Source organism: Macrobrachium rosenbergii, chromosome 5 (genome assembly GCF_040412425.1).
Source record: "Macrobrachium rosenbergii isolate ZJJX-2024 chromosome 5, ASM4041242v1, whole genome shotgun sequence".
In the NCBI taxonomy this organism is placed as follows: Eukaryota; Metazoa; Arthropoda; class Malacostraca; order Decapoda; family Palaemonidae; genus Macrobrachium; species Macrobrachium rosenbergii.
The window spans coordinates 16,443,950-16,471,701 of record NC_089745.1 but is presented as its reverse complement, the minus strand read 5'-3'; the positions used below and the strand labels follow the sequence as shown (position 1 = coordinate 16,471,701).

The 27,752-nt window shown below is 38.7% G+C and overlaps 1 protein-coding gene and 2 long non-coding RNA genes across 5 annotated transcripts in view; 1 reads left to right on the top strand and 2 right to left on the bottom strand.

Moving 5' to 3' along the window:
* Positions 1-27,752, top strand: part of LOC136838542 (uncharacterized) — a 228,987-nt gene that overhangs the window by 168,862 nt on the left and 32,373 nt on the right. The gene's annotated exons all lie outside the window — the stretch shown is intronic.
* On the bottom strand, positions 6,219-9,401 carry LOC136838539 (uncharacterized). Of its 3 annotated transcripts, none has more exons than XM_067103642.1 (3): positions 9,269-9,401; positions 7,810-8,217; positions 6,219-7,663 (listed from the first exon to the last, which is right to left on the bottom strand). In XM_067103642.1, the coding sequence occupies exons 2-3, from the start codon at positions 7,839-7,841 to the stop codon at positions 6,949-6,951; spliced, it is 747 nt and encodes a 248-aa protein (XP_066959743.1). In that variant the 5' UTR covers positions 7,842-8,217; positions 9,269-9,401; the 3' UTR covers positions 6,219-6,948. The 3 variants fall into 3 exon arrangements, 2 of the variants coding, with proteins under 2 accessions (XP_066959743.1, XP_066959742.1); XM_067103641.1 differs by having other exon boundaries at positions 7,810-8,044; positions 9,269-9,395; XR_010853028.1 differs by lacking the exon at positions 7,810-8,217 and having other exon boundaries at positions 9,269-9,397.
* On the bottom strand, positions 21,475-27,026 carry LOC136838989 (uncharacterized). The gene is made up of 2 exons (XR_010853176.1): positions 26,774-27,026; positions 21,475-22,930 (listed from the first exon to the last, which is right to left on the bottom strand). It is a non-coding gene; the product is annotated as an uncharacterized lncRNA (long non-coding RNA).

The following is a 27,752-nucleotide window of genomic DNA, read 5'->3' as shown; positions in this document are numbered from 1 at the left end:
CTAACCTCTAGATGGCATCTCCATCCTTGTTTTCGCCTGGATGGGGATGCACCAACTAGAAACGAAGAACATACAATTTTCATTTCTTTTCTCTTTTAGCAAGTACACGTCCCATCACCATTTAACTTTGAGTGCAGGGTTTTCCTTGTAATTCGTGAGTGTATTGCTTTTCTGAAACTACTTCAGACAAAAAAAAGTGGTGCTACTATAGTAAGATATCTACCGAGCTATTCGCGACCTATCAAAAATTAGGATTCTATCTACCAAACAACCCAATTAATGCCTATGGCAATTACTTCCTCAAACTATATACAGAACTATTTGATCCCCCAGGGGCTAGTACTAAACACGGCGAAACAGTGACTCACCCACACTATTTCACCGTGTTTAGTACTAGCCCCTGAGGGGTCAAATGTAGAAAATGGATGATAGATACCATACTATAGTAGCACCAAAAAAGTATCTGGGGAGACGAGAGTAGAAATGAGTGAAGGTAACTCTTCGATGTTGCTGTGATTGTGTTTTGTTGATCGTGAAAGTAGACGTTCAAGTTGTCGAGAGGATTAAGATGTAAAAGATGAGCATCGTGGAAAAGATGGCTCATGTCCCTTTGGGGATAGGTGTTCTTGTAAAGAAAATAGGCGTGGCCAGGTTGATGAAATATTGGAGCGACAAGGAATTTTAAGGAGAAAAGGGAGTTGTTACATAGACGATATAGCTTCCCTGCAGAGAAAATTGTCGGAAGGCAAGAGTTAGAATTCACGAACTGCCAGAGTGAGAAAGTATAATGAAGTTGAAAGGTTCATTTTATGTAAAAGGGCTCAACATGCTGGTGATGGGACATTGGTGTTGAAGTATGCCACTGTTGAGCGACTGTCAAAATAACGCTCTAGAGATCATCCTTCAGTCGCCAGTCAGAGCACGAACTTGGCAGTGATTATGCTTTGGTTTTGGTGTGACTGAACATTGGCCGTTGCATCGCCAAGAGAATGAAAATAATCAGTCAATACTATCAGTTTTTATTTGCAATATTTTACTCACTCCGTTCCAGATTTTTAAGAATGTTTCAGGTGTGTTTCTCTTGTGTTAGGTCAGAAGAAAGTGTGATCCTGAGGATATATTTAATAAGAGAGCTTACTCATGATGCAAATTTCAGAATAATTTTTCATCATCAAAGAAGAGCTAAATGTGGATTTATTGACATTTCTACCGATACTGATACTCTTATAGCATACCTGCGTTGCAATCACGCTTGAACTAAGCTGTACTCATGCATATCACTTATAGATATTTAAATAGAGTTTCAGTACAGGTGGAAAGTCATGCGATAATAGTTGAGGAATGTTATGAGAAATCATCTCGAACAGGAAATTCTGATTGAAAATTGCGTCTGAGCTGATGAGGTGGGATTGATTTCATGTCTCGAGTGATGCTGTGCTTAAACTACTCTTGTTTCGTTTTAGTAGAGAACATCCGCTGCCATTCTAAGTTCCCCTGTTGTGTCAGTTGCTATATTTCCTTTAACGAAAGATCTTTACAGAATTTATTTCTGTAGGAGCCTCATAAGAACCGGTGTTCTTAAAAAAAACAAAAAAACACAGTGCTGCCTTAGAGCAACATGCTCTTGCTTCATGAGTTTGTAATTATGTACTTAATAATTATTTTTATTTCATAAAACAATATTTAATGGAATTTAAACTGTTTTCGTAAGAAATTGCTGAAATGAATTACAAAAGTATTTAGTTCAAAGTTGGTTTTTAGTACAAAAGTTTTGAATAGGGTGCCAAATTTTTAGAAGTCTACCCATAATTCCAAGTTTTCTGTCAGTGAAATATTTTCAGTGAACGTATGGGTAGACTTAAATAATGCCTTTTTAATTATTAAAAAAAAAAGTTTTTCGTAGCCGGTATCAAATTTGAGTAGTCTGGTTAAACTAGTTAATATTATCGATATTAGTCCATGTTCGAGAGCTAAAATCTTCTCTCTCTCTCTCTCTCTCTCTCTCTCTCTCTCTCTCTCTCTCTCTCTCTCTCTCTCTGTGTGTGTGTGTTGCTCGTCTGTTGGTGTAAAAGTTGTAAAATGTGTACGTGACGCCAGGAGAATTGTTTTAACAGTTCTAAGAGTGCTATAGTAAATAAAACACATCCAGCGACCGTAAGTGGAGAACGAACCTCTGGCAAATTTTTGTGTTATATCTGCTGTGAGTTCTTTTACTCTAGTGTGGGCGCACCCTAAGATTCCACGTTTCAAAGCAGAGTAAAAAAAGGAAATGTTCGTATTTTTGGAAGTAGCTCAAGTCCTCCAGTTTGGACCATAAAACTTTGTTGTCCCTCTGCTGTTTTCTGTTGCGGAATGGTGTTTACAGACCGATGCAGCGGGACTACAACATGGCCTTTAAATGCTAGGGTCTGGTATTTAGTTTCAGAGGTACTACTAGACAATTTTTTGTCATTTTATCGTTAAAATAATCTTTAAAAAGATTACTAGATAATAAAAATAGGTTACTAATTATCTTTAGTTTCTTTATATTTTCTACAGCTTCTGTACAACTGATTTTTATAATCTTATGATACTCCCAAGACTTATAAGATGAAGGATATTTCAAAGATGACTTTAGCGCTTACATTTTGGCTGAACTTAAACTCCTAAAGCTTGGAGATTACCTATCTGATCATAACTTGCCAAGTGAGTTGGCAAAGACTTGTTACAATGAGTCTTACAGTGACCGTAGTTCTGTTACGTCTTGTGTTCCCAGGGTTGATGCCTTTGGACCTCTTTTCCCTTCTGTCACTTCTCCCCTTACTTTTGGACCAACGAATAAGGCAGATTATTGGATACTCCTCTGTATAGATGGGGAAGCCCTCAGACATTAACAGATTGGAGAATATCTTGTTTAGCTGATCATATGCCATGTATCCACCATAACATTCACTCTGGAGTGGTAATGCTATGAAATTTTGCTGATTAAAGCATTTGCATGGATCTGGTGTATTCTTAAGACTAATGTTGCTTTTCAACAGTACTTAAAAATGCATATGATTTTAATGGTATCAGGAATATATGTTTCAATTTTGAGTACCAATCTGCAGTTTACGAGGGATTGGACTTAACCTTATGGTCAACCCTCTTCTTTCGAAATGTGTCATAAGTGAACTGTAAATGGTACCAGAAATGTAGGTACTGGTAGGTAGGCTTCCTGTGTCTTCCAATGCTGTGATGTTATTGGTCTCAGTCTGTGCAATGTTCAGAACTGCTGGAAGGGGTTGCCTTTCACTCTCCTGACTATGGTATTTATAAGTTGGTCCATCATCGTAAGATCCTCGGTTTGGCTACTTTTCAGGAACTAATGAGAGCAAATTTCTGCTAACCTAATTAGTCCCTTGTGAGCTAGAGCATAGTAGTTATCAACATCTGAATTGTTATAATGCCACTGTGTCACATTGGCCAGTACTAGTACTTTTTTCTGTAAGACTCCTAACTACAGTATATAATTTTTATATTTTTTACGACACCGTTTGAATACATAACTGAATGCGTTTGTACTCTTAAAAATATCAGCTTGAATATCATAATTTTTTTGTGTGTATGTTAACAGTTGCTGATTTTCATGTAGCTCTTACACAATGGCATTCTTTCTCTTAGTAAACAGCAACGAGGAATGGTTTAGTTTTATTTCACTGCTCTGGCCTTAACGCAGATTTTTCCAAAAATCAAATTGGATGTAATATAAAGTGAATCCAAACTTAAATGGACAGTTTCCCTGTATAGATATTATTTTGATACCCGATGAATTTTGTAAGTGTTTAAGGGAACCCGATGTATTTTGTAAGTGTTTAAGGGAACCTATCTCTCAGCAGATCTGAGGCCGAGGAGAACTACTCAGGGCCTGTATAGATCCTTGCTGTAATTTTAAAGGCAAGTTTTATTTTCATAAAGTAGCCTTAACCCCCATTCCTCGTAACAGGCCTTAAGACATTTGGAAACAGAAAATTATAGATTTACGATGCTCAGCATGGGTGTGGTTGTAATTTAGGCTAGTATAGTTTTTAATCAGAAGTATAGACGAATTAAAGTCATATACCTTGTAAAATGTCAAATGTTTGAACTTTAAGTACATAACCACATTGGTATAAGAGGAATCAGCTAAATATCCATTACCCATTCTTCATTTATTACAGTTTTATGAGTCAAAAAGTCAAGAGACCTTTTCAACCATTTGAGATCTTGTGGTCAGACTGTTGACTGTGTAACATGTAAGATTTAGGTATAGTGTCAAAAAACATAGACCACAGATGTAATGCTTTCAGAAAACATAGACCACTGCGATGTAATGCACAGACTGCACAGTCTGCGATTAAGCCTGAAGTAGACTAATTCAGCTGCCATCAAGAGGACAGATCGCATCTCTGCTGATCCAGTGGATGCTGAGTCGTATTACCCAGCAGACATCTTCCATTCCCTAAGTACCTGAATTTGAGGTACCTGAGTTTTATTGAGATTTATGGCAATGAAATGATGTTTGAGATGATTTCTGTAGGACAGTTGCCAGATGTCTCAGACATGTTGAAGTAGTGAGATGTAATTAGCTTAGGTCTTGTCTCTAGGACTTAAAAGGCTTACCAATAATAAGTGACAGTTACTGTGTTGCTCTTAAATTTCCAAGGCTTCGATTTGCAGATGAGAAACTTTTTTTCTTTTCTTTTTGCAGTAGCTACATTTAGAGCCAATTCATTTCAGGCTCTCTCTTAACATTCTTTGGTTCAACTTTTGAACGTGTGGTGAGACAGGTATAATCAAAGACATAATTGCCCAAGAGCTTTGCCCAAAGAATTTAGCCAAAGATTTATCTTCGGTTATTACAGTACTGTATGACTTTGCACTTGAACAACTGCACATAGTATAGAACGCTAGATAAATGATAAATGAATATTCCCAAGCATTAAAGTTAAAAGTACGGGAGTATAACATTAATAAATGTAGCTGGAATGATTCATGGGACGGGCTTGACTGATAAAGAGAGGATGGTAACTGAAAGGTTGATAGGGGAGAGAGAGAGAGAGAGAGAGTGTGTGTGTGTGTGTGTGTGTGTGTGTGTGTGTGTGTGTGTGTGTGTGTGTGTGTGTGTGTGTGTGTGTGTGTGTGTGTGTGTGTGTTCAGACAAGGAAGAGGTTAGGTAAATCAAGTGTTTGTTTGAGATAAAGTTATGTGAGAAGTTGGAGAGTAACGGTAGAAAATTGCTTGTGGCAGAAAGAGAGACTGAACAGACTGATAAAAGATGTGATAAGAAGGAAGCTAAGGATGTGCAGTAAGGCAGGAACTTCTTGGAGAGAAATTGCAAGTGTTGAGGTTGACAGTGAAGTAAGGGAAAGAACATGCAGATAGTAAAATTGCTTGTGTGATGTAAAATTGAATCTCAGGACAGGGTACGCCATGTCTCTGTTCATGGAATATGTGCAGTTATTATTATTAGTATTATTATTATTATTATTATTATTATTATTATTATTATTGTCGTTGTTGTTGTTTTATTGAATATTATTGCTGCTTAAGCTGCATTTATTTTGTAGAAGACTTTTTCTATTTTCCTTATTGCGGACTTCTGTTCATTGGAGGTGCGTGCTAACAGCTTGCCTATATTTGTCATTTCATGGGGGGAAAGTCAAAGCAGAATATAAAAAAAAGCAGAATCCAGATCTTTGACTTTTCCCCCATGAAATGAAAAATATAGGCGAGCTGTTAGCACGCACCTCCAATGAAGAGAAGTCCGCAATAGAATAGAAAAAGTCTTCTACGAAATAAATTCAGCTGAAGCAGCGATAATATTCAATAAAACCTGTTTAAAAGAGGGTCTGCTGCCAAATTATATTATTATTATTATTATTATTGCATCTTGAGCCAGATCGTTGTGAAAGAAGTTTCTTCATATTTTGATAATGTATTCGTTTCAGAACATTATAACAGCTGTGAGCGAATACTGTTCATACTCGAGTATATTGTGCAATGTAGTCATATAGCCTATGTGGCGAAGTAAGGTTATGCCTCAGATAATAATCTCCTGTCAGTTATTCAGTTTCGTACTAAATGCGTTGTGAAGATTTGAGGGAGTATAACGTTTTGACATCAAACCTAATTAGGTCTCCTTGCTTGCGTTATGTTGTTTACCTGTATCAAAACCGCGATGAAGACTCAACGAGAATAGGTAGATGGAGAACAATACGAACTTTCTAGATGGTTTAATTCCATGCACACTAATATCAATAATATACATTTTTATATCTTTATTATACTAAATCATGAGCTTTATTATTTCTAAACTTACAGATCAGTATTTAGGTGCTCAGATAGCAGTTTTATGAGAGAAAGAGAGAGGCAGGGAGGGGTGGAAGGGGAGGGCAAGATCACCGTGTGGCAAAGGTGACGTAATACAGAATCCAGACCTTGAGTCGAAGATATTCCCTTCCCCTGTTCAAAGCTTAACAATAAAATGGCGGACTTGAGGTCCCCTAACTCTCCTAATCACAAAAGAAACAGTAGAGCCAAATCAGAATCTTATGACAGACACAAGAAAGATTGTAGAGTGAAAGGATTCAGTTTTCAGGTAGGATGACGAGGGAGAGACTTGTGCCTGGGGAACTCCATGCAGGCATCTGTGACTAAACGTTCTTTGAGTTCGTGTTGACAATTGTATTGCAACGCCAGATGATTTTCCATTATAATACCGTTAAGTCAGAATACAAAGTAAAATACAAAAGGCGTTTTATGTAACTGAACTCGTATTTTCGTCAGCTGTACTTAGTTCTGATGAAAATTTTTAGGATGTTTTGATACCTTTTTACGTATAGCGTAGGCATGACGCTCCACAAAAACACACAAGCAAACTCTCCTAAGTCAGTGACAAGCAAGATCAAGCAGAGAAACATTAAGATAAGTGTAAGTAGATTTTTGTCATTAAAACTTGGGCCAGAATTCTTTACCTAAGATAGTAACTTTACTGGACGTTGCATGTCGATCGCCCATAGTCATTGTGACATAGAATTTTTCATTCTTAACCACACAGGGTCGGCGAACGCCCCATGTTTTTTTACGTGTTTCCCCTGCATGTCCAAAGTACGTTCCGTCTCCAGGGCCACAGCAGACAAGGTCATAACAGGAGCCTTCCTGCGGCCTCATTGGTGGATTTGGAACGTCCTGGTACATCTCCTTGTACAAAGACTTAACTGGATCCCTCTCCTTCGTACCACATAAGTAGAGACCGACAAAGTTGTCAGAAAAGTCGAAGCTGTAGGGACAGTCCCACATGATGTGGAGATAGGTTTCATCGTCCAGCTGGTAGGTGACAAGGCCACTGGATCCGCTTATGGCCCAGCCCCCCGCAGCATGGAAGAGACACTCGTCCTGATGCTGATGCTGAATGACTGGAACCGGTGGTTCCTTCACTCTCCCCCAGTGCAGATAATATCCATGCAACTTGATCATGTGACCAGCCCCATTTTCAATCATCATGTGATTTCGCCTTCCCATTCCTTCACTAGTGAGGCCTAAGAAGAGTAGATCACCATGCCCCCCTGATGCGATGGCAGCAGCGATTGCCTGTTTCTTGGAATTTGATTCATAGAATATCAACATTCCAGCTGCAATTGGGCCCGCCATGGTTATCTCAGATCTGGAACGAGAGAAATTAGTTTGAAGGTGTACAGTGTACAGCAAAGAGCAGCTGAATTTGATTGCTTAAGTAATTCAAGGCAGATCAACAGCATGGCAGTCATTTCACTTTCTACACATTTCTAAATGTTACCATAGGCCACTTACATCATGATTATATATAAAGAATGTCGTCTCATTCTTCATTGGATAACTGTCTTTTCACGGAAGCTTGTTGTGTGTTGAATTCTCGAACAGGTGAAAGAACTCTTGATGACTTCTGAGTTTTCTACTGACAGAGGGACTTGAAATTCTTCTAGTATCAGAATCAAGGAGTCCCTTTGCATCTGTCAGTAATGGACTGAGACTCCAAACAATCACGAAGTTACAGTCGAGTGATGTACTACAAGACGAAATATTTAAACTGTTTAAATAATGATAATAATAGTGCCACTGGTTGAGATGCCCTCATTTTAGAAAAACTGCCTGAGGTGAATTACTAGCACACAAGAGGGCATACGTTTTATACGAAGTTTACTGGAAGTTCAGTCTGAAGTGTGAGGTAAGGCCCAAAAGCTGCAAGGAAATCAGGAGAGGGGCTCATAGGTAAAAAGCCACGAAATTGGTGAACGGTAGTTATTTAATTTCGCTGCTACCATGGTTTTGTAAGTGATAAGTGAAAGCAGAAGTTTGTGGCAAAGGGTAGAAAACTAAGATTGATTCCAGTGAAATGTTACAAGCCAGATGGCGGCCATATTGGAATTTATTTCCGTGACTAAGACAAGAGAGTTTCAAAGAATAGCTGACGCTCCGAACTGATGATACAAGTAAGTTTGATACAGAATGGAATTTTAGCCTTAATATTCATTTTATATTGAGAGGAATAAATACCAATGAGCAGAAATTAGTTCTGAAGAAAGTCGAGATCTAAGTGTTAAGGATTTAGATAGTAAGTAATATTTTTAGTTACTCCAGCGTGTTTATGTGAAGTAGAGGGTTGAACATTATGTTTTGCTAGTTATTTCTTTAATAATTACGCCACTTTTTTCTAGTAGGAGTGACTCCAGAAAGCGCTTCTCCTCTGACTTCCAGCAAATACTTTGGGATATGGGATATATACATACATACATATATATATACAGTATATATATATACATATATATATGTATGTATAAAACCATGTGCGGCTGAATTAGGCTCTTGTTTTTCTTCGCAGCATTGGGTTACGGAAACCTCACTCTAAAGTAGCATGCTTGGTTCGAATCCCTTCGCAGGTAGCAGAGCGTCTTTGGCAGTTTCCCTCTTGAATCCAAGATTAGTAGAAATCACATTCATATATATATATATATATATATATATATATATATATATATATATATATATATATATATATATATATATATATGTATGTATATATATATATATATATATATATATATATATATATATATATATATATATATATATATATATATAATATACTCTTCTATATATAATATATAATAAATATATATATATATATATATATATATATATATATATATATATATATATATATATATATATATATATATATATATATGTATATACACCGTACAGAGACATAAATCATTGAGGTAATGCTTACCTATGTTGTGAAGAACCTAACGTGCTGCTGAGGTCTGTGCCCAGGAAGGGTTACGGCGAAAGTAAGAAAATCATTTATAGTAAAGAATAATGAGGCTTAGGTGTGTCTCCCCTAGTGGAAAATACTTACAATCATATAAAAGGTTTGAATCGTATCTTATCTTATCTCTCTCTCTCTCTCTCTACTTCATTATATGCGTATGCACTCTGGCGCACACACCCACAAACATATGCATGCATATATATATATATATATATATATATATATATATATATATATATATATATATATATATATATATATATATGTGTGTGTGTGTGTGTGTGTGTGTGTATTCAGCTCACAGGAACACGTGTTTTAATACAAAATGCTACAGGGAAGATGAGAGAAAAGATATAACGCTTAGCAACGTATTGCAAATATATCCTCAGATGAGTAAAAACTTCAAGAGTTAATATGGCAATTAAGAACAATAATGTAATAACAAGCATTGACCGAGAAATTTCCTAATACTGCCAAAGGTTGAGTATATCGAATCCAGAGAAAGTCGTGTGATAGAATAATGTATTGGTTACATAATAGAAAATCGCTGGAAAATATAATTGAACGGCACAAAATATGCTTAGTGATTGGAGAGGATAACAGTACAATTTTCGTTCTTGTGAGAGAAAACTTGCTATCAATGGGACAACTGCTAAAAAACTGGTTTATTCCAATGATGTTTGAAAGAATTGCAACAGTCTAGATGTTTAAAAAAAAAGTTTTGGTAAGAATATGAAAATCTGACTAGGTATGTCTAAATTTAACCAGTTAATTTTCAAAGAGATATGTAAAACGTAAAGATTTTAAGGAGAGTCTGTCGTCTAGTCCAAATGATAAAGCGATATGATATCAGCTTTCTATAAGAAGTAACATCGGTTGACTTGTGATGCCTGCAAAAAATGAAAAGTGTTTATGACGCATTCATCCTGGGTCGTAAAAAGGGGCGGGTCCTCTTTTCTCAAACTACTAACAGTTTATAACCGTTCTGTCACTATGGCATGTAAGTTGAAGGAAATAAGTAGGGATTCACGCCTTTTATTTTCATCACAGACGATTATTTCCAGCGCATTGCACTCCCACTCCCCCTACACACACTCGCCATTCACCTCTGTCTTGCACATATTCACCCTCTCTCTCATTACTTCTTGAAAACTGTCTTTCCAACACTTTCTGTGTCTTCCTCTCCTCATTTCTCCCAACACCTCTGAATTGAACACCATTTTTACCAACCTACCATCGTCCTTCTTTCCACATGAGCAAGCCATGTCGAAACACAGTGATCTATCCCTTCTCCTTAGCTAACTTTCTACCATTTTTACGTATCTTCACATTTTTGTTTCTTTCAATTCTTTTGTTTCTATATGTACCATGTAAGCAGTTCTTCATATTAGTTACATCCGTTTTTCTCCCATTTGCATTTAGTTTAAGCACTTCACTTGTATAAAGAAGCGTTGGTTCAACAATTCCTTCATAAACTTCCACATCGGTTTCCAAAGAAAATTTAAGCGTTCTCGTTCTTTTGCAAACACATATACCTTGCTACATACTTTTCAGCACCTGTAATTTAACTTGCCTCTTCTCTGATGTTACATAATCCGTTATATTTACTCCCATGCTTATAAAAATCATCTGCTAAAAATCTTCTGTCTCCATTCTTCCACCCTCCATACTAACATTGACAGTTCCATCTTTGTAGTTTACATTTAAGCCCAAGGTCAACCCTCTTCTTTCCAAAGGGTGGCATGAGTAAAATGCGAATGATACCAGAAATCTGAAGATTCCCAGTTTGGCTACTTTTCATAAACGATTTTTTTAGCAAATTTCTGCTGTCCCAGTTATGGCCTGAGTTCTTGAGCTAGAGCATAGCAGTTGTCAGCATCTGAATTGTTAATATCCCACTGTGTTACATTGTCCAGCCTCCGTAGTGGGGTAGGGCCGTCAGTGCACCTCACAGGGTGCACTGTAGGCATTACTAAAGGTTCTTTGCAACGTCCCTTCGGCCCCTAGCTGCAACCCCTTTATTCCTTTTACTGTACCTCCATTTGTATTATCTTTCTTCCATCTTGCTATCCACCCTCTCCTAACAAATATTTCATAGTACAACTGCAAGGTTTTCCTCCTATTAAACCTTTCGAACCTACCTACTCTCAGTTTCTTCTCCAGCGCTGAATGACCTCATAGGTCCTAGTGCTTGGCCTTTGGCTAAACTCCATATCCCATTCTATTCCACAGTGTCCAGTGCTAGCATAACTACATGATTTGCTGATTGGAAGTTGTGAACATAATCTCGGATATGTTTATTGAATCGAGATATATTAGTTTCATACCAAGTGTTTGATTTTGGTTCTATAGTAGTGTAATAATACAAACATTCTGTGTGACGGTGTTGGGATGCATTACACAATACTTTTGTATTCTTTTGAAAATATTAACTTCAATGTCACCATTTATTGTGTCTCAGAATGTTAGCAGTTGCTGATGTTCACATACACGCATTGTCATTTCTCCTACAATAAGCAGCATCGAGACAGGGTGTACAGTATTTTTATTTGACCTTTTCTAAGTTGTTGAAAAGGAAGCATCCAAGAAAGAAGATTATAAAAGATGGGACATATACAGCAGTCAAGAATAAAGAACTTTAAATCATTACATTTGCTCTTAACATGCTATATATTGAGATTTACACTTAGCGTAGCCTTTTGGTCACGGTGTAAAGAAAAGTCTCATTCTGAGTTGCCTCCTCTACGCTCTCCCTGAGGTCTGTGGCAGGGAAGGGTTGCGGCGAAAGAAAGGAAATTTTGTATATAATAAAGAATAATGAACTTAGGTGTGTCTCCCTCGGCGAAAAATACATGGATTCGTATAAATGATATGAATCGTATTTTTTGTGCATGACACAGCAACCAACTATTAATCCCTTCTTATCTCTCTCTCTCTCTCTCTCTCTCCATATATATATATATATATATATATATATATATATATATATATATATATATATATATATATATATAATTTATATAGGAATCCACACATATTTATATTATATGTACACGTGCGTATGCCCCTAGTTCATATATAATTATACATATATATATTATATATATATATATATATATATATATATATATATATATATATATATATATATATATATATATGTATTTATAATATATATTATATGTATATAAGGAAGAGAGATAAGAAGAGATTAATAACTGGTTGCTGTGTCTTGCATATAAAATACGATTCATATCATTTATGTGAGTCCATGTATTTTTCACCGAGGGAGACACACCTAAGCTTCGTTATTCTTCGTTATATACAATTTCCTTTCTGTCGCCGCAACCCTTCATGTCCGCAATCTAGCATTTGTAAACAATTTCAGTCTAATCCCCAAAGTTGTCCTTACCGAAGGCATTAAAAGTTACTGCACAGGTTTTGGTTGAAGGAAGTGATGTCTCGGCACAAACTAAACCTGCTATTTGATAAATCATGACTAACCTCTAGACAGCATCTCCATCCTTATTTTCGCCTGTATCTCACGGGATGCACCAACTAGAAACCTAGAACACATAATTTTCATTTATTTTCTCATGTAGGAAGTACACGTCCCATCACTATTTAAACTTTCAGTGCAGGGTTTTCTTTGTAATTCCTGAGTGTATTGCTTTTCTGAAACTACTTAAAGACGAAAAGAGTATCTGGGGAGACAAGAGCTGGAATGAGTGAAGGGTTAACACTACGGTGCTGCTGTGATTGTGTTTTGTTGACCGTGAAAGTAGATGTTCAAGTTGTGGAGAGGATTAAGATGTAAAAGGTGAGCATCGTGGAAAAGATGGTTCATGTCCCTTTGGGGATAGGTGTTCTTGTAAAGAAAATAGTCGTGGATAGGTTGGTGAAATATTTGAGCATCAAGGAATTTTAAGGAGAAAAGGGAGTTGTTACATAGACAATACAGCTTCCCTGGAGTGAAAATTGCCAGAAGGCAAGGGTTAGAATTCACGAGCTACCAGAGTGACAGAGTATAATGAAGTTGAAAGGTTCATTTTATGTAAAAGGGCTCAACTTGCTGGTGATGGGGCATTAGTGGTGAAGTATGCCACTGTTGAGCAACTCGAAATATCGCTCTAGAGATCATCATTCAGTCGCCAGTCAGAGGACGAACTTGGCAGTGATTATCTTTGGTTTTGGTGTGACTGAACATTGGTCGTTGCATCGCCAAAAGAATGAAAATAATCAGTCAATACTATCAGCTTTTATTTGCAATATTTTACTCATTCCGTTGCCGATTTTTAAAAATGCTTCAGGTCTATTTCCCTTGTGTCAGGTCAGAAGAGTGATCCTGAGGATATATTTAGTAAGAGAGCTTAATCATGATGTAAATTTCAGAATAATTTTTCATCCTCAAAGAAGAGTTAAATGTGTATTTATTGACATTTCAACTGGTATTTATACTCTAATACCATACATGCGTTGCAGTCACGTTTGAACTAAGCTGTACTCGTACATATCTCTTATAGAAATTTAAATGGAGTTCCTGTACAGGTGGAGAGTCATGCGATAATAGTTGAGGAATGTTAAGAGAAATCATCTCGAACAGGAAATTCTGATTGAAAATTGCGTCTGAGCTGATGAGGTGGGACTGATTTCATTTCTCGAGTGATGCTATGCTTAAACTACTCGTTTCGTTTTAGTAGAGAACATCCGCTGCCATTCTAAGTCCTTGACTCCTAAGTTTTGTGTCTGCTGTTCCCCTGTTGTGTCAGTTGCTATATTTCCTTTAGCGAAAGATCTTTAGAGAATTTATTTCTGTAGGAGCCTCATAAGAACCGGTGTTCTTAAATAAAAAAAAAAAAACAGTGCTGCCTTAGAGCAACATGCTCTTGCTTCATGAGTTTGTAATTATGTACTTAATTAGGGTATTTTGCCATTATTTTTATTTCATAAAACAGTGTGTAAGGAAATTTAAACTGTTTTCGTAAGAATTGCTGTCATGAATTACAAAAATATTCAGTTCAAAGTTGGTCTTTAGTATAAAAGTTTTGAATAGGGTTCCAAATTTATAGAAGTCTGTAAAGTCACCACATCGGCGCCAGGATAGTGTTTCGGCGGCGCCATTAATTAAGTCTCCGCTGAGCTTGTTTTCTTTGGTGACTTCCCATTTTCTTCAAGCTCAATTAGTCACGCCTAAAACGTGCCAGGTCACGCATTTTAATCATTTTTACTTTATGCGTATTTATACAAATGTCACACATTGTGTATCACATGTTTCTTCATTCACAGGCATCAAGACTGTATCCATATTGTAGCTCTGTATGTTTTGTATTGTAATTTGTACTCGTTCACTGTATATTATTGTTTATTGTTTCGACCTCAGGTCACAGTCAATTCCATTGTCTCTCGCGGCCCGGCGTCAGTCGGCCGCAATATAAGCTGCCTGGATCTGTAATAAAGTAGCAGTAACTTTTACCTGCTCGTTTCTTTGACACCTTACAGTGGTGACCCTGGAGTATCCCGGAGCCATTAACGGACTCACACGGCGACTTAGTCTTGGCTCCAGGATTTCTCCAAAACGCTCTTAGCGGCCTAAACACGGCGCTGTAACCAGCGTTTGAGCGTGCTGACTCGTCGGCGTACCCCACCAGCGTCACTAGCGGAACCACACGGCGCACGAAAGTGCGCGACTGGACGATGTACCCCACTCCAGTAAGGGGTCAAAGGAGCGAGCATGGACGCGGATATCCCCTCCTTCAGGCAGTTAAACGTGGACCCGCGGACTCGGAGGTTTACCTACCTCCCATCACACCCGCGCCTGCCCCGCGCATCGAGGCCCTCCCGCAACTCCACACCAGCGCCCGAACACACGACGGCCGGGCAACACAATCGCTGGCCGCCCTCACCGTAAAGCTGCCGCCGTTTACGCAGGGGAACCCATCGATGTGGCTGCACAGGGTGGAGAGCCACTTCAGAATCGCGGACCTGACGGACGAAATCCTACAGGCCGACACAGTGCTCAACGCCCTTCCGGAGGACGTGTACAGAAAACTCATCTCGCGAGTACCGAAACACACACCCTCACATACAGCACCACAAAAAGTTCCTCCTCGAAGCTTGCTCCTGCCCATCGCCGGCGGGCCGCCCGTGCTATCGACCTTGCCATAAACCCACGCCACAACCTCAATTCAAAAGACGGCAGGGCATGGTCGTAGATCTCCTGTCACTACCAGACTTGGGTGGCACAAAAAGCGGCAGGAGATAAGCTTCACACGGGAAATCTACCTTCGCCAACTCCTCCTGGAGGTACGCAACCAGATCGCTCACCCCTACACCATGCCTGTCGAGGACCTCATAGAGACGGCGCAACACCTCACAAACTCCGTCAAGGCTTCACAGCAGCAAAAACTGGCCACACAGCCGGTCAGCTCCGTCCAGCCTGAAGAGGACGTAGAGCAGCCCGTCAACGCCATCGCCAACAGACGTCCACCGAACCACAGCAGATGGAGGTCCCCGGGCTTCTGTCGCTACCACAAGTGGTTCGGAAAGGACGCCCGAAACTGCCTGCCGCCCTGCTCATTCGCCCGTTCAAAAAACGGGGGTGGCGGCGGCCAGCAGGACAGGCCGCCATGGCAGCCGAAGAACCCAGGGCCTCAAAAACAGTAGGTTTTTACGTCCGCGACACCGTCTCCGGCAGGATGATGCTGGTCGACACAGCAGCATCCTGAGAGGACCGCAACCAGACACCAGACCCGGCCGCTTTCCTGACGGCCGCCAACGGAACCCCCATCCTCTCCTACGGCACCAGGCTCCTGTCGATCTCCATCCTTGGCCAGAGTTACTCCTGGGACTTCATCGTCGCGGACGTAGGAACCCCACTCCTGGGGCCGATTTTCTGGCGCACTTTGGCCTGCTAGTCGACGTGGGGCGCAAGCGCCTCCTCGATACCGACTCCTGCCGGTCTCTCCCATTAACGGCGGGACCCAGACCCACCATCAGCGCCATCGCCCCCCACCAGTATGCACACCTACTGTCGGAGTTCCTGAGATATTTAAGCCTGAGCTTCGCCAAGTCCCTGGGGCCCCAGCCAAGCACGGCATATACCACCATATAGTGACTAAAGGGCCCCTGACACATGCGAAGTTCCGCAGGCTTCCCCTCAGCGCCTTCAGGAGGCAAAAAAGCATTCGCGGAGATGGAACAGATGGGCATCTGCAGGAAAGCCTCCAGTCCATGGGCCTCCCCCCTCCACATGGTGCAGAAACCGAGTATTTGTAAAGTCACCACATCGGCGCCAGGATAGTGTTTCGGCGGCGCCATTAATTAAGTCTCCGCTGAGCTTGTTTTCTTTGGTGACTTCCCATTTTCTTCAAGCTCAATTGGTCACGCCTAAAACGTGCCAGGTCACGCATTTTAATCATTTTTACTTTATGCGTATTTATACAAATGTCACACATTGTGTATCACATGTTTCTTCATTCACAGGCATCAAGACTGTATCCATATTGTAGCTCTGTATGTTTTGTATTGTAATTTGTACTCGTTCACTGTATATTATTGTTTATTGTTTCGACCTCAGGTCACAGTCAATTCCATTGTCTCTCGCGGCCCGGCGTCAGTCGGCCGCAATATAAGCTGCCTGGATCTGTAATAAAGTAGCAGTAACTTTTACCTGCTCGTTTCTTTGACACCTTACAAGTCTACCCGTAATAATTTGTAGAAGTTTACCCGTAATTCCCAGTTTTCTGTCAGTGAAATATTTTCGGTGAATGTACGGGTAGACTTAAATAATGCTCTTTTAATTATTAAAAAAAAGGGGGAGGTTTTCGTAGCCGGTATCAAATTTGGGTAGTCTGGTTAAACTAATTGATATTATTGATATTAGTCCATGTTCGAGAGCTAAAATCTTTTCTCTCTCTCTCTCTCTCTCTCTCTCTCTCTCTCTCTCTCTCTCTCTCTCTCTGTCTGTTGATCGTCTGTTGGTGTAAAAGTTGTAAAAATGTGTACGTGACGCCAGGAGGATTGTTTTAACAGTTCTAAGAGGGCTACAGTAAATAAAACATATGCAGCGACCGTAAGTGGAGGACGAACCTCCGGTAAATGTTTGTGATATGTCTGGTATGAGTTCTTTTACTCTAGTGTGGGCGCACCCTAAGATTCCACGTTTCAAAGCAGAGTGAAAAAAGGAAATGTTCGTATTTTCTGGAAGTAGCTCAGGTCCTCCAGATTGGATCATAAAGATATGTTCTCCCTCTGCTATTTTCTGGTGCGGAATGGTGTTTACAGACTGATGCAGCGGGACTGCAACATGGCCTTTTAAATGCCAGGGTCTGGTATTTAGTTTCAGAGGTACTACCAGACAATTTTTTGCCATTTTATCGTTAAAATAATCTTTAAAAAGATTACTAGACAATAAAGATAGGTTACTAATTATCTCTAGTTTCTTTATATTTTCTACAGCTTCTATACAACTGATTTTTATAATCTTGTTATGATACTCAAGTTTTACCCAAGACATATAGGTGAAGGATATTTTAAAGATGATTTTAGCGCTTACATTTTGGCTAAACTTAAACTCCTAAAGCTTAGAGATTACCTAACTGATCATAATTTGCTAAGCGAGTTGGCAAAGACTTGTTACAATGAGTCTTACCGTAGTTGTCATGTCTTGTGTTCCCAGGATTGATGCCTTTGGACCTCTTTTCCCTTCTGTCACTTCTCTCCTTACTCTTGGACCAACGAATAAGGCAGATTATTGGGTACTCCTCTGTATAAATGGGGAAGCCCTCAGACATTAATAGATTGGAGAATTTCTTGTTTAACTGATCATATGCCATGTATCCACCATAACATTCACTCTGGAGTGGTAATGCTATGAAATTTTGCTGATTAAAGCATTTGCATGGAACTGGTACATTCTTAAGACTAATGTTGCTTTTCAACAGTACTTAAAAATGCATATGATTTAATGGTATCAGAAATGTATGTTTCAATTTTGAGTACCAATCTGCAGTTTACGAGGGATTGGACTTAACCTTATGGTCAACCCTCTTCTTTCGAAATGTGTCATAAGTGAACTGTAAATGGTACCAGAAATGTAGGTACTGGTAGGTAGGCTTCCTGTGTCTTCCAATGCTATGGCGTTATTGGTGTCAGTCTGTGCAGTGTTCAGAACTTCTGGAAGGGGTGCCCTTCACTCTCCTGACTATGGTATTTATAAGTTGGTCCATCATTGTAAGATCCTCGGTTTGGCTACTTTTCAGGAACTGTAATGAGGGCGAATTTCTGCTAACCTAATTAGTGCCTTGTGAGCTAGAGCATAGTAGTTATCAACATCTGAATTGTTATAATGCCACTGCGTCACATTGGCCAGTACTAGTATTTTTTTCTGTAAGACTCATAACTACAGTATATAAATTTTTATATTTTTTTACGACACCGTTTGAATACATAACTGAATGCGTTTGTACTCTTAAAAATATCAGCTTGAATATCATAATTTTTTGTGTGTATGTTAACAGTTGCTGATTTTCATGTAGCTCCTACACAATGGCATTCTTTCTCTTAGTAAACAGCAACGAGGAATGGTTTAGTTTTATTTGACTGCTCTGGCCTTAACGCAGATTTTTCAAAAATCAAATTGGATGTAATATAAAGTGAATCCAAACTTAAATGGACAGTTTCCTGTATAGATATTATTTTGATACCCGATGAATTTTGTAAGTGTTTAAGGGAACCCGATGTATTTTGTAAGTGTTTAAGGGAACCTATCTCTCAGCAGATCTGAGGCCGAGGAGAACTACTCAGGGCCTGTATAGATCTTGCTGTAATTTTAAAGGCAAGTTTTATTTTCATAAAGTAGCCTTAACCCCCATTCCTCGTAACAGGCCTTAAGACATTTGGAAACAGAAAATTATAGATTTACGATGCTCAGCATGGGTGTGGTTGTAATTTAGGCTAGTATAGTTTTTAATCAGAAGTATAGACGAATTAAAGTCATATACCTTGTAAAATGTCAAATGTTTGAACTTTAAGTACATAACCACATTGGTATAAGAGGAATCAGCTAAATATCCATTACCCATTCTTCATTTATTACAGTTTTATGAGTCAAAAAGTCAAGAGACCTTTTCAACCATTTGAGATCTTGTGGTCAGACTGTTGACTGTGTAACATGTAAGATTTAGGTATAGTGTCAAAAAACATAGACCACAGATGTAATGCTTTCAGAAAACATAGACCACTGCGATGTAATGCACAGACTGCACAGTCTGCGATTAAGCCTGAAGTAGACTAATTCAGCTGCCATCAAGAGGACAGATCGCATCTCTGATGATCCAGTGGATGCTGAGTCGTATTACCCAGCAGACATCTCCCATTTCCTAAGTACCTGAATTTGAGGTACCCGAGTTTATTGGAGATTTATGGCAATGAAATGATGTTTGAGATGATTTCTGTAGGACAGTTGCCAGATGTCTCAGACATGTTGAAGTAGTGAGATGTAATTAGCTTAGGTCTTGTCTCTAGGACTTAAAAGGCTTACCAATAATAAGTGACAGTTACTGTGTTGCTCTTAAATTTCCAAGGCTTCGATTTGCAGATGAGAAACTTTTTTTCTTTTCTTTTTGCAGTAGCTACATTTAGAGCCAATTCATTTCAGGCTCTCTCTTAACATTCTTTGGTTCAACTTTTGAACGTGTGGTGAGACAGGTATAATCAAAGACATAATTGCCCAAGAGCTTTGCCCAAAGAATTTAGCCAAAGATTTATTTTCGGTTATTACAGTACTTTATGACTTTACACTTGAACAACTGCACATAGTATAGAACACTAGATAAATGATAAATGAATATTCCCAAGCATTAAAGTTAAAAGTACGGGAGTATAACATTAATAAATGTAGCTGGAATGATTCATGGGACGGGCTTGACTGATAAAGAGAGGATGGTAACTGAAAGGTTGTTGATAGGGAGAGAGAGAGAGAGAGAGAGAGAGAGTGTGTGTGTGTGTGTGTGTGTGTGTGTGTGTGTGTGTGTGTGTGTGTGTGTGTTCAGACAAGGAAGAGGTTAGGTAAATCAAGTGTTTGTTTGAGATAAAGTTATGTGAGAAGTTGGAGAGTAACGGTAGAAAATTGCTTGTGGCAGAAAGAGAGACTGAACAGACTGATAAAAGATGTGATAAGAAGGAAGCTGAGGATGTGCAGTAAGGCAGGAACTTCTTGGAGAGAAATTGCAAGTGTTGAGGTTGACAGTGAAGTAAGGGAAAGAACATGCAGATAGTAAAATTGCTTGTGTGATATAAAATTGAATCTCAGGACAGGGTACGCCATGTCTCTGTTCATGGAATATGTGCAGTTATTATTATTATTATTATTATTATTATTATTATTATTATTATTATTATTATTATTATTATTATTATTGTCGTTGTTGTTGTTTTATTGAATATTATTGCTGCTTAAGCTGCATTTATTTTGTAGAAGACTTTTCTATTTTCCTTATTGCGGACTTCTGTTCATTGGAGGTGCGTGCTAACAGCTTGCCTATATTTGTCATTTCATGGGGAAAGTCAAAGCAGAATATAAAAAAAGCAGAATCCAGATCTTTGACTTTTCCCCCATGAAATGAAAAATATAGGCGAGCTGTTAGCACGCACCTCCAATGAAGAGAAGTCCGCAATAGAATAGAAAAAGTCTTCTACGAAATAAATTCAGCTGAAGCAGCGATAATATTCAATAAAACCTGTTTAAAAGAGGGTCTGCTGCCAAATTATATTATTTTATTATTATTATTATTATTATTATTATTATTATTATTATTATTATTATTATTATTGCATCTTGAGCCAGATCGTTGTGAAAGAAGTTTCTTCATATTTTGATAATGTATTCGTTTCAGAACATTATAACAGCTGCGAGCGAATACTGTTCATACTCGAGTACATTGTGCAATGTAGTCATATAGCTTATGTGGCGAAGTAAGGTTATGCCTCAGATAATAATCTCCTGTCAGTTATTCAGTTTCGTACTAAATGCGTTGTGAAGATTTGAGGGAGTATAACGTTTTGACATCAAACCTAATTAGGGCTCCTTGCTTGCGTTATGTTGTTTACCTGTATCAAAACCGCGATGAAGATTCAACGAGAATAGGTAGATGGAGAACAGTACGAACTTTCTAGATGGTTTAATTCCATGCACACTAATATCAATAATATACATTTTTATATCTTTATTATACTAAATCATGAGCTTTATTATTTCTAAACTTACAGATCAGTATTTAGGTGCTCAGATAGCAGTTTTATGAGAGAAAGAGAGAGGCAGGGAGGGGTGGAAGGGGAGGGCAAGATCACCGTGTGGCAAAGGTGACGTAATACAGAATCCAGACCTTGAGTCGAAGATATTCCCTTCCCTTGTTCAAAGTTTAACAATAAAAATAAAATGGTGGACTTGAGGTCCCCTAACTCTCCTAATCACAAAAGAAACAGTAGAGCCAAATCAGAATCTTATGACAGACACAAGAAAGATTGTAGAGTGAAAGGATTCAGTTTTCAGGTAGGATGACGAGGAGAGACTTGTGCCTGGGGAACTCCATGCAGGCATCTGTGACTAAACGTGCTTTGAGTTCGTGTTGATAATTGTATTGCAACACCAGATGATTTTCCATTATAATACCGTCAAGTCAGAATACAAAGTAAAATACAAAAGAAGGCGTTTTATGTAACTGAACTCGTATTTTCGTCAGCGTTACTTAGTTCTGATGAAAATTTTTAGGATGTTTTGATACCTTTTTACGTATAGCGTAGGCATGACGCTCCACAAAAACACACAAGCAAACTCTTCTTGAGTCAGTGACAAGCAAGATCAAGCAAAGAAATGTTAAGAAAATTTGTAAGTAGATTTTTGTCATTAAAACTTGGGCCAGAATTCTTTTACCTAAGATAGTAACTTTACTGGACGTTGCATGTCGATCGCCCATAGTCATTGTGACATAGAATTTTTCATTCTTAACCACACAGGGTCGGCGAACGCCCCATGTTTTTTCACCTGTTTCTCCTGCATGTCCAAAGTACGTTCCGTCTCCAGGGCCACAGCAGACAAGGTCATAACAGGAGCCTTCCTGCGGCCTCATTGGTGGATTTGGAACGTCCTGGTACATCTCCTTGTACAAAGACTGAACTGGATCCCTCTCCTTCTTACCACATAAGTAGAGACCGACAAAGTTGTCAGAAAAGTCGAAGCTGTAGGGACAGTCCCACATGATGTGGAGATAGGTTTCATCGTCCAGCTGGTAGGTGACAAGGCCACTGGATCCGCTTATGGCCCAGGCCCCCGCAGCATGGAAGAGACACTCGTCCTGATGCTGATGCTGAATGACTGGAACCGGTGGTTCCTTCACTCTCCCCCAGTGCAGATAATATTCATGCAACTTGATCATGTGACCAGCCCCATTTTCAATCATCATGTGATTTCGCCTTCCCATTCCTTCACTAGTGAGGCCTAAGAAGAGTAGATCACCATGCCCCCCTGATGCGATGGCAGCAGCGATTGCCTGTTTCTTGGAACCTGATTCATAGAATCTCAACATTCCAGCTGCAATTGGGCCCGCCATGGTTATCTCAGATCTGGAACGAGAGAAATTAGTTTGAAGGTGTACAGTGTACAGCAAAGAGCAGCTGAATTTGATTGCAACACATCTGGATAAATGAAAGAATTGCTTAAGTAATTCAAGGCAGATCAACAGCATGGCAGTCATTTCACTTTCTACACATTTCTAAATGTTACCACAGGCCACTTACATCATGCTTGTATATAAAGAATGTTGTCTCATTCTTCATAGGATAACTTTCTTTTCACGGAAGCATGTTGTGTGTTGAATTCTCGAACAGGTGAAAGAACTTTGATGACTTTTGAGTTTTCTACTGACAGAGGGACTTGAAATTCTTCAAGTATGAGAACCAATCAGTCCCTGTGCTTCGTGCCAGTGATTGATTGAGACTCCAAACATTCACCAAATGACAATCGAGTAATGTACTACAAGACGAAGTAGTGCCACCGATTAAGACAAGCCAGGCTCAGATGTTCTCATTTTATAAAAATTGACGGAGGTGAATTTCTAGCACACAAGAGCACATACGCTGTGTATGATGTTTATGATGTATATGAGGTTCAGTCTGAATTCTGAAGTGAGGCTAAAAGCTGCAAGGAAATAAGTAGAGTGACCCATGGGTAAAAAGCCACGAAATTGGAGAACATTAGTTTTTTAATTTCGTTGTTATCATAGTTTTATTAATGAGAGCAGAAAAAAGTCGTCACTGCCGTTAAAGGGGACCTGCCATGGGAAAGCAAGCTTTTAAACTTGAGGCAGTGGCCCATGTAACCATGAGCAAGATGCGTCTGTTGGAGGAGAGAATTCCCTTCAGTAGAAGACGTTGCTGGCAAAGGGTAGAAAACTAAGATTGGTTCCAGTGAAATGTTACAAGCCAGGTGGCGGCCATATTTCACGTGTGTTGCGTTGCCGTGAATAAGACTAAGTGCATTTGAGCATTCTTGTCACAGAATCTTGTGTCTCGTGCAGTGTAGTTTGGTAAAACATGATGCATCTACACCACTTTCATCCGAAATCCATGTTTTTCTTTTATTTTTTTTTTTACTTAATTCCTTAGATAAAAACAACTTATCATTAACATCAGGAATAGAATTAGCAGTCTAATAAGAAAGTTTTGAAAGTAACAAAAAGTTATACAAACGCGTATATGCCACCATGAGTATATATAAGCTCCACAGCTTCAGATGAACACGTTTGCAGCAGTGAAGTACACTTTAAATCGCTGTTAATGGCTGGCCTTCAGTTCGTAGCTGATCTAAACAGGGGGTCGCCACCGTCGAGTGTTTGATGCTACGCCCTTGCAATATCCGGGTGTGTGTGTGTGTGTGTGTGTGTGTGTGTGTGTGTTTCTGAAGATTGAGCTGTTTAGGGATCGAGAGGAGTTGGGGGTCCCCTGCACGTTACTTATGGGCGCCTTTGCCATGTTCGATTCCAATTCCATTTCGCTTACCAGGAGGTAGCTTTAAAGGGATAAAAACCATCTCAACAGTCACTTTTTCATTCATTCTTTAACTACTGGTTCGTGGATGTAACCTATGCACAAATAGCTTCTACATTTCGTACAAGTACAGAGAATGCTCATATTCCGTTCACACGTTGCACCACCGCTTCTGTCTTGCACGGGTTCGTGCACCCTGAATGAGGGAGCCCTCCTTTCCATTGCTTGTTTTGCGCCATTCACCTAGCCCTTTCGTGTTCGTTCTCTCTTCCTTCCTCTTGACACTTAATAATTATACACTATTATCACTATCATACTATTCTCCCTTCTTAAACTTCTTTCCTCATGACCAGACCACCGATCCAGCCTATCACATGTATTAGTCATTTTACTCTCAAGTATATCCATTTTTCTTTCCATTTCAGCTATTCTTATGCCACATAAACTAAACAGAAACATCATCTCAGTAGCTTCCATTTTTTTATTTTTATTCTGCATCCACACTTTATTAACATTAATCATTCATTCCCACTTTGGCTTCTGCAGGTACCCCAGCGTCTTCCCAGACTTTTTCCCTGCTACCTTTCTTGCTTCATCTGTTCAACCATCATCCATTATGTTTACTCCCGAACACCTCTACGAATCAACTGCTTTCACTGAAATGCCTGCATTGGTAAAGTTTACGAAGATCTCGAGTGAGGTTTCTCCCACTGCTCTGCCTGTTTCAGACGTAAACGAAATGGTATGCTGACCCCCACTAGGTGAAGGAGCCCGTTACTGTCGTTAAGGGGACTTGCAAACCTTAATTTCTGTCAGTCTTTTCACACACACACACACCGGGCTGTTGCAAGGGCGTGGCATCAAACAGCCAAAGGTGGCGACCCCCTTTTCAGATCGGCCAGTAACAGGAAGCGTAACCACTAACAGTGAATTTATATGCGTATTTCCTTGCTGTAAATGTGTGCGTCTGCACTGTGGGGTTTATACGTATGCCAGGTGGCATTTGCGTGATGGGCTGAATGGCATTCAATCAATTATTTTCATTACTTCTCACTCGAGTCCTTTGGTTTTAGCAGATACTTCCACTGCTCAACTCATATTCAGTTATATGTGAGTAGACTATTAACATAATTGTGTACACTTTTAGATAGTTACCTTAAGAATCACCGTGACCTACCACTCATAGCCTGTCTGTCTCTGTTGGCTGGAAAAAATTCCAAGGGTCCACAACAGACCTCTTTTGCGCATTAATATATTTAGACCAAACCTCGTTCTGGCAGAAGGCCGGCTTAATCTAAATCAATCAACCAACCCGTAACCACGCCCTAGGTGTACCCAGACCATGCCCGTAACTAGTTATCTATGTAAACTGCGTGACGTCGTAGAAAGATTGAAAATTTGCACATTCCGTAAATGCCATTTTCTTTAGGCTGAAAAGCCCAGAGTGGTGATCAAAAGGTCACTCTGTATCCTGATGCTAAATTTCACATTTCACGTTGGGTGTTAGGGGAGGGGGAGTATTTTCGCAGGTACAGTGGTAAGGGAGACCTCTTTTTTCCATATATATTTGTATATAGCTGAGAGGGTAGGTGGCTGCTATCAACCGAGGCAAACGGGACCAAGGGCAGAGGAAGACGTCCATAATAACGGCATACCTTTATTTGTGCTTACGTTTCAAGACATCTGTCTCATTATCAAAGCTGGAATAAGTAAAATATAAATATAAAATCAGACTCATACTTAAAATTACAATCAAAATATAAAAAAGAAAAAAGTTATACAAAAGAAAGACAAAATTAAGAAGTCCGTTACCGTTTGTACGGAGTATAAAAGTAGAGTGACATAAACAAAGAATTCCAGCTTTGATAATGAGACAGATGTCTTGAAACGTAAGCACAAATAAAGGTATGCCGTTATTATGGACGTCTTCCTCTGCCCTTGGTCCTATTTGTATATACACACGCACACACACATACAGTATATGTATATGTATATATATATATACTGTGTATATATATATGAATTTTTATTATATACATTATATATACAAACATTAGGCTACAAAAGTCGTTTAATACGCAGTTCGCGCTACTTCGGGAAAATCACCTAAGGGGAATTATAAGTGATAAATGACTTAGGTACCAAATCATTTATTGCATATAATTCCCCGTCGCTGATTTTCCTGAGGTATATATATATATATATATATATATATATATATATATATATATATATATATATATATATATATACATATATATATATATATATATATATATATATATATATATATATGCATGTATACAATATATGTGTGCAGACAAAATGGTGCCACCAATGAATAAAGCATTTTTCAACCATTAAGTTACAGTGAGAATATTATTTACTAGGTAGGAAAAGATTTTGAATGATGCACCTCACCTTGTTTCGGGCAGTGATCAGATGTATGCGGGGAAAGGAAAAGCCCATAAAGTCACCTAAATTGCAGAACGTGAAATATGTGGACTCCCGTTGAGGCTAAAGCATCCAGTTTAAGGGAGAGAGCTCAAATCCTACTGTGAAGAGTCAGTTTACAGTGGTTACATTGGAATGATACAAACATCCCTTCCAGGGATAGACGGTCAGACCAATGGGAGTCTTGTCCTCGGGCCGGGAGGATTCCCTGAATGGTGATTGGTCTGCTCAGATAAATATTTCCGTACAAGAACGTTTCTTTGGTGCATGCCTTGAGGCGACGTGATTTAGGTACTGAACGCGTAGATCACATCTGCTGGCTCGGAAGGAAGCGATGTAATCTAAGTTGTAAGTACTTCACAATTAATTTTTATTACTTTTGTACTATATATACACAGACGCACACATCTTTATATATATATATATATATATATATATATATATATATATATATATATATATATATATATATATATATATATATATATATCTGACAGGACCTCATTCAAACTGGATGGTATCTAGTGCAGATATTTATTCAAAGAAGTTACAAGCTTTCTAGGACAAACAGGCCTCATTCTCAGCTTGTAACTTTTTTTTTAATAAATCTCTCCACTAGATACCATCCAGTTTGAGTGAGGTCCCGTTAGTAATTGTACTAATGCACAGAATAATTGTGTATGTGACAAAGTTAATAAATATAAATATATATATTTAATATATATATACACTAGCTGACACATACACATTATATATATATATATATATATATATATATATATATATATATATATATATATATATATATATATATATATATATATATATATATATATATATATATATATATGTGTGTGTGTGTGTGTGTGTGTGTGTGTGTGTGTATGTGTATACACACTAGCTGACCAACCCTGGAAGAACTCTGAAGAACTCAGAAAAATTTTCC

What these genes read in the sequence shown, in the direction of transcription:
- LOC136838539 (XM_067103642.1), bottom strand. Translation starts at nt 7,841, where the DNA reads ATGAGACGACATTCTTTATATATAATCATGAT. An exon ending in TCTTTATATATAATCATGAT is followed by an intron (nt 7,664 to 7,809) that starts GTAAGTGGCCTA and finishes CTCTCGTTCCAG; the next exon opens with ATCTGAGATAACCATGGCGG.